The sequence below is a fragment of the Babylonia areolata genome, chromosome 5, assembly GCF_041734735.1.
Source record: "Babylonia areolata isolate BAREFJ2019XMU chromosome 5, ASM4173473v1, whole genome shotgun sequence".
Taxonomy (NCBI): domain Eukaryota; kingdom Metazoa; phylum Mollusca; class Gastropoda; order Neogastropoda; family Buccinidae; genus Babylonia; species Babylonia areolata.
The window spans coordinates 8329537-8339736 of record NC_134880.1 but is presented as its reverse complement, the minus strand read 5'-3'; the positions used below and the strand labels follow the sequence as shown (position 1 = coordinate 8339736).

The 10200-nt window shown below is 43.6% G+C and overlaps 1 protein-coding gene across 1 annotated transcript in view; it reads left to right on the top strand.

The window, feature by feature from the left end:
• Positions 1-7841, top strand: part of LOC143282570 (dual oxidase 2-like) — an 89902-nt gene extending 82061 nt beyond the window's left edge. The window contains exons 34-36 of the mRNA XM_076588259.1: positions 286-441; positions 1557-1685; positions 4086-7841. Of these exons, the coding sequence (XP_076444374.1) occupies positions 286-441; positions 1557-1685; positions 4086-4208 (408 nt within the window). The 3' untranslated portion in view covers positions 4209-7841. The remainder of the gene's footprint in view (positions 1-285; positions 442-1556; positions 1686-4085) is intronic.
• The last annotated feature ends 2359 nt before the right edge of the window (positions 7842-10200 follow it).

Sequence of the window (10200 nt, the reverse complement as noted above, 5' to 3'; positions counted from 1 at the left end):
CAAGTTTTATTAAATTCCCCTGTCATGAGGCAATGAGCATGATAGTTATGTTGGACACGCGAATGGTGATAAAGATGCTTTCTGGATGATGACGATGACGATGGTGATGATGACGACGACGATGATGATATTGTATTATATTATATTAATTGTTATGAAATAATCAAGCTCAAGCTCAGATTCCCCCGTCAGAAAGTGATGATTGTGCCCCAACACAACAGTATGCGATATTTACAAAAGAACGTGTGTAAAAAAATATCCGGGGTGGTGGTTTTGTGAGGGAAGGTGTACTTCCTGTGGGTGACGCGGACGCAGAAGAGCTTCGAGTGGATGACGGACATCATCCGACAGGTGGAGCTGGAGGACAAACGTCAGCTGGTGGACGTCCACATCTTCATCACCCAGTTCCAGCAAAAGTTCGATCTCCGCACCACCATGCTGGTTAGTGTGTGTGTGTGTGTGTGTGTGTGTGTGTGTGTGTGTGTGTAGGTGTTTCAGTGTGTGTGTAGGGGGGGAGGAGGGAGGGGGAGAGAGAGAGAGAGAGAGAGAGAGAGAGAGAGAGAGAGTGTGTGTGTGTGTGTGTGTGTGTGTGTGCGCGCGACACACACATACGAGTTTGTGAGTATGCACATGTTCACTGAACGTGGTCCATCCATTCTTTTTGAATTTCAGTCATTGGTCATTTACATAGCTTTCTTTATTATCATATTTCAATGTATTTTCTTATCAGTTTGTATATGCTGTTTCGATGGGTTTTTTACACAGACTACCTAGAGTAATATTTAAAGCCCTGATCAGTGTTTTGGGTTTCTGTGGTGGGTGGTTCTGGGTTGGATTTCTGTGGGTTGGGTTGGATTTCTGTGGGTTGGGTTGGGTTGGGTTTCTGTGGGTTGGGTTGGGTTTCTATGTATTGGTGTCTGTGGGTTGGGTTGGGTTGGGTTTCTGTGGGTTGGGTTGGATTTCTGTGGGTTGGGTTGGGTTTATGTGGGTTGGGTTGGGTTTCTGTGTATTGGGTTGGGTTTCTGTGTATTGGGTTGGGTTTCTGAGTATTGGGTTGGGGTTATGTGGGCTGGGTTGGGTTTATATGGGTTGGGTTGGGTTTATGTGGGTTGGTTGGGCTTATGTGGGTTGGGTTGGATTTATGTGGGCTGGGTTGGGTTTATTTGGGCTGGGCTGGGTTTATGTGGGCTAGGTTGGGTTCGGTGTGTTGGGTTGGGTTTATGTGGGTCAGGTTGAGTTTATGTGTGTTGGGTTCGGTTCATGCGTCGGTCAGGCGTATGTTCCTTATCTTTTGTTTGTTTGTTTTCTTTTTTTTTCTCTCTTTATTTATTTTTCAAAGTAGATATAATCGTGTAGTGTATAATCGGGTTCACGGCATGATTTTCCTCCTCAGTTGAAACTGAAGCATGAGGTAACGATTTTGAACAGCTAGGAAGGAGAACAGACCAATGAATTCTCTGTTGTAATGTTTGTACCGAGTGACTGATTTTTAACAGGCTGACTGGGTTGGGGTTTTTTTCTAACTATCTGCTCTTTTTTTTTTTCTCTCTTCCCAGTACATCTGTGAGCGCCACTTCCAGAGGATCGAGGGGCAGAGCTTGTTCACCGGTCTAAGGGCCACCACCCACTTTGGCCGTCCGCAGTTTGAGGAGCTGTTTATGTCCCTTGCCACCATCCACAAGGAGGTGAGAGTCTACGTAATTTGTGAAAGACAGGTGCACGTTGGAACAGAAGAATACTGTTGTTTGTGTATTAGTACTACTGCTGTCCATTGACACTAACGAAACGAATCCGATGGTTTTTGTTTTTTTTGGGGTTTTTTGTTGTTGTTTTTTTTACTTCTGGTGCAGCTACTTCTATCACTGCTGCTGCTGACTTTTGCTGAAGTTACTAATACTGACCACCACCACTACTACTACTACTGCTGCTGCTACTGCTACTACTACTTCTGCTGTTGCCACTACTACTAACCACTACTACTGCTGCTGCTGCTACTACTACTACTGCTGCTATTACCACTACTACTAACCACTACTACTGCTGCTATTACTTTTGCCACTACTACTAACTACCGCAAACTAAACACCACTGCTGCCTCTATTACTGATGCCACTACTACTAACCACTGCTGCTACTACTGCTGCTGCTGCTGTTGCCACAACTACTAACCACTGCCGTTGTTGCTACTGTTGTTGTTGGCACTACTACTAACCACTACTGCTGCTACTACTGCTGCTGTGGCCACAGCCACTAACCTCTGCTGCTGCTACTACTGCTGTGGCCACAGCCACTAACCTCTGCTGCTGCTACTACTGCTGCCGCTATTACTGTTGCCACTACTACTAACCTCTGCTGCTGCTACTACTGCTGCCGCTATTACTGATGCCACTACTACTAACCACTGCTGCTGCTACTGCTACTGCTACTGCTGCTGTTACTGTTGTCACAACTACTAACCACTGCTACTGCTACTGCTGCTGTTACTGTTGTCACAACTACTAACCACTGCTACTGCTACTGCTGCTGTTACTGTTGTCACAACTACTAACCACTGCCGCTGTTGCTACTGTTGCTGTTACTGTTGTCACAACTACTAACCACTGCCGCTGTTGCTACTGTTGCTGTTGGCACTACTACTAACCACTACTGCTGCTGCTACTGCTGCTACAACTGCTGCCACAACTACTAACCACTGCTACTGCTACTACTGCTGCTACAACTGCTGCCACAACTACTAACCACTGCTACTGCTACTGCTCCTGCAACCACAACTACTGCTGTTAATACAAGTATTACTGCTGCTGCTAATGATAATGACTATGAGTCCGTTATTAGCAATATCAACAACAACAAAGTGTCAGAGATTCAGAAGTACTTGAAAGGATGAAAACGTTTGCTCACAAGAAGGAAAGTAGTAGAATAGTTGAGACGCTTGTCTGCCAATACAGAATCCCGAAGGGTTTGGGTTTGAATCCCGCTCTCGTCCGTTCTGTCAAGTTTGACTGGAAAATCGAACTGAGCGTCTAGTCTTTCGGATGAGGCAACAATAAACCGTGGTCCTGTGTCAGTACAGCACGCACTTGGCGCACTGAAAAAGAACCCCCTTACAACGAGAGTGTTGTCTTCTCAGTAGCAAAATTCTGACGAAGAAATTCACTCGGACATGTACACAAACATATAGTGCATGCACTCAAGGCTTGACTAGGCGCGTTGAGTTATGCTGCTGGTCAGGCGTCTGCTTAGTAAGATGTGGTGTAGGGTATATGGATTTGCCCGAACGCAGTGACGCCTGCTTTAGAGACTGAAACTGAAGCTGAAACTGCTCAAAACAAGCTACGCTTTTGTCATTCCCTCTGTTTCCCCTAGAACATGATGGTGTGACGTATATTGTTGTTTCTCAGTTCAGTGCAATGGGAAATCATTTACAACTTAGTCTTTTGTGAAGGACCATAACTCTCAAACTAGGAGGCAAAATTTCACTGGCTCTTAGTGCTGCAGCCTTGGGGGCCTTTAGGCACCATCCCCAACGCCGACTGTCCTAAAACCCTCTTGGCCGAGAGAGTGTCAAGACACTCCACTGTAATCGAATTCTTGCCCAGATAATCAGGACAGCAGTTACCTTCTTTGCAGTTGTGATGATCAGAGCCGAAAACGGCCGACGGGCGCAATAGCCAAGTGGTTAAAGCGCTGGACTTTCAATCTGAGGGTCCGGGGTTCGAATGTCGGTAACAGCGCCTGGTGGGTGAAGGGTGGAGATTTTTCCGATCTCCCAGATCAACATATGTACAGACCTGCATGTGCCTGAACCCCCTTCGTGTGTATACGCACGCAGAAGATCAAATACGCACGTTAAAGATCCTGTGATCCATGTCAGCGTTCGGTGGGTTATGTAAACAAGAACATACCTAGCATGCACACCTCCGGAAACGGAATATGGCTGCCTACATGGCGGGGTAAAAACGGTAATACACGTAAAAGCCCACTAGTATATGAGTGAATGTGGAAGTAGCAGCCCACGAACGAAGAAGAAGAAGAAGAAGAAGAAGAAGAAGAAAACGACTGACTGTCATCATGTTGTTGTGCAGGCCAGTCAGATCGGCGTGTTCAGCTGTGGCCCGCCCCGCATGACGCTCAACGTGGAGAAAGCCTGTAACGCCATGAACCGTATTGAAGGGGCCTCCTTCCACCACCACTACGAGAACTTCTGAACCCCTCTGTCTGTCTCTGTCTCTGTTTCTTTTCTCCTCTCTCTCTCTCTCTGTATATATCTCTATCTCCTTCTCTCTCTCTCTCTCTCTGTCTCTGTCTCTCTCTCTGTCCCTGCCTCTTTCTTTCTCTGTTTCCGTGCCTCTCTCTGTATCTCTGTCTCTGTCTCTGTCTCTCTCTCTCTGTCTCGGCTCTGTCTGTCTCTGTCTCTCTCTTTGTCTCTCCCGATGTCTCTGCCTCTCTCTTTCTTTCTCTGTTTCCGTGCCTCTCTCTGTCTCTCTCATTGTGTCTGTCTGTCTCTCTCTTTGTCTGTCTCTTTCTGTCTTTGTCTCTGTCTCAGTCTGTCTCTCTGTCTCTGTCTCTCTCCATCCCTGAGTCACTCTACTCTCACCACCTTTTTCTCTAATCTCTCTCTCTCTCTCTCCCTGCGACAACCTCCACGCGGCCAACGGAAACCTCGGCATCTCTCTGCCGGTCTGTTAGTGTGTGTTGACGACCGTGAGAACTTGTAGAACTGTAGTTTGAGGGCCTACTGGCCTGCCCCCTTAAGATCAACGTGTCCAGGTCTTGGATCATGGAATGACAGAAACCCGACAGGATACTGTGTGTATTGCCAAAGGTTTCCTGAAGTGAGTGGCTTTTGGTTGCTTCAAGTAGTGGACGGCACTGAAGTTTTCTTCACTCAGTGACTGGACTGTTTATTTTGGGTTGCCGTGAGCACTGAAGCGACAACCGTTGTCTTTTTGTTTGCAAGCCTGTCATTTACTGTTGCTTCATCATTATGCTTAAACCGTATCTCAGTACAGATCATTCCGAATGTTTATCAGTTGCTACTGCTGTAAAAAGTGTATTCTGTAAACAGTAATTTTGCGTGAGTGTTTGTGATGGTTATGCTATATTGTGTAATATAACCTACTGAGTGGAAATTTTTTTTTTTTTTCTATTCCACTTCATATTTGTGTTCTTGAAGAGTCATGTGTATTGCATTGTATTGTTGTTGTTGTTTGCTCACAGCAGTGTCTTTTGACAATCTGATTTACATTCGTGGTTATTATATAGTTTTTTCCTCGGTCATTCCAATTTTCTTCTGTTTAATCTGAATGATTCAAGGCAGCAAAGATATATTTAAAAAAAGAAAAGAAAAACAAAACAAAAACAGCAACAGCTGAACATATTGAGTGAATGTTCCACACAAAATATTGTTAAACTGGACTGTTCAGCTGAAAATATAGAGCAAATGGTCCACAGTTAAAGACATGACCTAACTCTGGGTGACCACAAAACATTGATTGTAAATCTGGACTGTTCAGCTGAAAATATAGAGCAAATGGTCCACATGGAAAGACATGACCTAACTCAGGGTGACCACAAAGCATTGATTGTAAATCTGGACTGTTCAGCTGAACATGTAGAGCGAGTGATCCACATCAAAAGACATGACCTAATTGGCTGACCACAAAACTTTGTTATTCTGGACTGTTCAGCATGGCTGGAGCATTTTCCCCTTTAGTCATAAAATTGTCTTTACGCCTACTTCAGTACCATGACTGGAAGAGAATCTACAGTTTCAGTTTCAAGCATGTGATTGATTGATTGATATGGATACTCAGTTATATAGCGGCGCCTATCCTCTGTCGGAGACCAAGCTCTAAGCGCTTTACAAACGCGGGGTCATATAGACAGCAGGCTGCCTACCTGGATAGAGCCGACTGACGGCTGCCACTGTGTGCTCATCATTCGTTTCCTGTGTTAATCAATCAGATTTCAGGCACGCACACATACACGCTCAGACAGACATGTAACATTTTACGTTTATGATCGTTTTTGTTTATCTACCCCGCCATGTAGGCAGCCATACTCCGTTTTCGGGGGTGTGCATGCTGGGTATGTTCTTGTTTCCATAACCCACTGAACGCTGACATGCCAAAGCATACTGACGGATCTACTGTATTAAAAACAAAAAAACAAAACAAAAAAAAAACCGACAACAAAGGAGCAGAAGCCAGACCTGAGGTCCCGGGCCAACATGCTGGTCAGGTGAAGTTGAAAAAAAGAATAACGCCTCACGACAGTGTTGGGAAAACAACTGCCATGACAGTAAGAGGCGTCATCAATGGGGATGTGGCAAGTTCCTGTGGAAGGAGACCCTTTAGTCAGAAGCACATTGATTTTCTGTTGTAATTTTCTCTGTGTGTGTTTGGGTTGTTTTTGTGTGTGTGTGTGTGTGTGGGGGGGGGTGGTTTGTTTGTTTGTTGTTGTTTGTTTGTTTGTTTGTTTTTTTCGTATTGCATCAATTGTTTGCCACAACAGATTTCTCTATGTGAAATTTGAACTGCTCTTTTCGGGGACAGCACTTTAATCACGGTTCATTGTCAATCACACTTGTTTGTTCCTTTTCTGTCTCTGTCTGCAAGTGCATTTGTTTTACAATCTAAGCCCGGAAGCCCTACGTGTGGACTGATGACTGGAGTAGCAGTGTACAGTTGCCTTCATCACGAGAAGAAGATACTATCAAAAGTGGCTTTGCCAGAAACAACCGCTTTGTTGCTGAGGGTTCTGAGGGTTCTTATGTAGTACTACATTCATCAAGCACATGTTGCGCACGGGACCTCAGATTACTATTTCATCTATGAGACTGGTACCCGGCCAGACCACCATCTTGTGGAAGGAACCGCGCAGTCTTAAAATGCCTATGAAACCTTCACAAGGCAAGGACGTGACACTGCTGACAGTTCTGAAGCACACACACCCTCCTACTCTTTTTACATGGCCGCTACAGATTCAGTGTTTTGTTGTTGTTTGTTGTTTTCATTCTGACATAACAAAGACTCCAACACAGCAAACTCTTCATCATAGGAAAACAAATAAAATTACTAGGCAGAAAAAATACATAAAAATGGGTCATGTGGCACTGTCAGTGTAGTGATGCACTCTCCCTGGGGAGAGCAGCCCGAATTTCACACAGAGAAATATGTTGTGACAAAAAGAGTCATACTATACTATACTATACTATACTATACTATACTAAACTATACTAGATTATACTATCGTCAGTGTTGGATGTGGATGTTCGAAACAATAACGTTATCGGAATTCACGTTTCTGGTAAGAAGGCACTTCTGCCCTCTCCAGGAATCACACGTTATTGGTCTTCAAACTTTGGGTAAAAAAATTCTTCTGCCAACTGCTGGAATTGTGTGCTATTGTTCTTCAAGCTTTTGGTAGAAAAATACTTATTCTACCCACCACTGGAATCAAGTCTTATAGCTCTTCAAGCTTTTGGTTATTAAGAATAATAATAATAAAAAATTAAATTAAATTAAAAAAATAATAAAGACGCTTCTGCCTGCTGCTGGAATCACGTGATCTAGGTCTTCAAGCTTTTGGTAAAAAGATTTTTCTGCCTGCCACTGGAGTCATGTGTCAAAGGTCTTAAAATTTTGGTAAAAAGACACTTCATGCCTGAGCTTCTGTAAAAAGACAATTCTGCTTGCCACTGGAATCATGTTTTGGGTCAAGCTTCTGGTATGAAAAACAAAAACAAAATAACTTCTGCCTGCTACTGCTTCTGGTTAAAAAGACACTTCTGCCTGCCACTGGAATTTTGCTATAGGTCTTCAAGCTTCCGGTATAAAGACACATCAGCCCGCCAGTGGCAATTGCAGATGACAACTGGAATAAAATGTGTGTTTTTTCGTGACTGTTTCATGTCTACAGTGCAAAAGTGATCACAGTACTCCGGATAAACCCTGAGATCCAGATCTGATTACAAACGATCACAAGTTGGGGCGAACTGGACAATGTGTTAGTGTCGGGGTGAATGCCCCGCATAACAGGGGAATAGAGGTGGAATTCCTCGTGTGATGGGCACAACAGCCGACTGCCAGAGCACTGGCCTTTCAATCTGAAGGGTCCTGGGTTCAAATCCCAGTCACTGCACATGGTGGGTTAAGGTTGTTGATTTTTCCAAACTCCATGTCACCTGGTGTGTAGATTGCTTGTTCTTGAACCCCCTTTTGTATGCGCATCCAGAAGATCCAGTTTTTTTCTAATGTGCATGTTAAAGATCCCATAACTCATGTCAGTGTCCAATGGGTTATGGAAAGAACTTAACCAGAATGCACACCCCCTAACACAGTTTGTGTGGTTGCATATGTGGCAGGGTGAAAGGTTTCATATGTGCAAAAGCGCACTCACGCATGCCAGTGAAAGTGGGAGTTGTACAGGAACATTAAGAAGAGTAAAAATTCCCACCCACCCCCCCGAGTGTGTTCCATATGACCAGTCATGCTGCTTCCTAATCTGACTTAAGGTTCAGCGGTCAAAGTTTTTTTCAAATGTTTTAAGTTTCATATTTCATACTATGGAATATTCATTCATTGCTTAGGATTAAATTTGATTCTTGGTTATCATCACCTAACCCTCACTGAACATTCATCATGTTGAATGTCACATGTAACCTTGTCAGGTCATACTGACCCTCACCTGTTCTGGTTTTCATGCATGTCAAACAGTACAAATGTATCCTGCAGTGTTGCGTATGTTACTATCATTTCCTGGTGGGAAAGTGGAAGCTGCTTCATGTCTGATTCTTCACATTTATTGAGCTCAAATAAAGTTTACAAAAAAAACAAAAACTACAAAGAATGTGTACAAGTGTTGTGATCTTTTTCCTTTCTGTTGCCACACAGAAATAAAATGGATGTTATTACACATATTGCAACAACGGTTATCAAATAGGCCAGTCAAAATACTTTACTCAATGTTTGTATAATTAGTTTTATTTGCGTGAGTGTGTGCCTATGTATGCAAGGATGGGTGTGTGCCAGCATGTGCAAGTTTGAAAAGTGTGTGCATAGCGCAGGTGTTTGGCATGTGTGCCAGTTTTTCGATACATTGAGCACTGTTGTTGTTTTGGGGTTGTTGTTTTTTTGTCTGCCTTCTTACATATTTCTCTTTAAAAAAAAATTATATCCTCTCAGTGTCATTATAAGATACATAGTGCTCTATAGTTTTGTATTCTAGAAATATCATGTTAATGATACGTCCACAGAAAATGTGTCAAAGTAGACAAAACTGTTGAAGTTGTAACACATCTCTACCACAATCACCAAAGATCCCAACGACAAATGTTAACGTTTTAACACAAACTGGAAAACATCACCATAAATGATTTTGCTTTAAGTACATGTCATACCAATATGTTTGGAACTGACAGACAAATCCCCCACCCCCATCCCATTATCCAACAAGTTAAACAACACTGACAAAAACCACCAGTGAACTGTAAGAGGATGCGAACACATTCATTCACTGGATTCAGGAAGAGTAATAATGCACTGTTTCCCCCTCCACTCCACCCCACCCCTCAGAAACCAGCCTCGTCTTGTACACCACTAGTTCACTCTGTACCATGCCACAATCCTCTTCCCACATGTGCTGTCGTTTCATCTTCTTTTTTTTTTTTTAAGACATAAACCTTAAAAAACATACTCAGGGAGGTGAGGGGATGAAAGGTGGTCGTAGGAGTCCGTGCTGTGCGAGTTTAAAATTTGCTCATTACTGATCAGTTAGCCATTTTGTTCCTCCAAAAGGGAGATTAGCACGTGCAGCAAGCAATACCATTCCGCAGTGTGGAGTGATGTACTGGACTTGCCACTTGCTCCATTGTACCCATTCATGAACTGGAACGCTATCTGTTTTAACAGTGTTATCTGCCGATGTAGGGTTCAGGCGTGTTAATAAAGTACACTAATTTAACAAAACACATCTTCATTGACGGAGCAATTTCTTTCAATATTTTGGTAATAGGGAGGCATGTTGAAGTCATGTTTTCTGGCGTATTTAGTTGGGGGTTTTTTCAATGTGGGGTGGGACAGGAAGATGAATTGGGAGGGCGGGGGAAGGGGGGGGGCGGCGGCAGCAAGGGCAAGGACTGTGTGACAAAGATCAGGAAGGCGAATTCACAACCACAAACATGTGTAAGCCACAAAC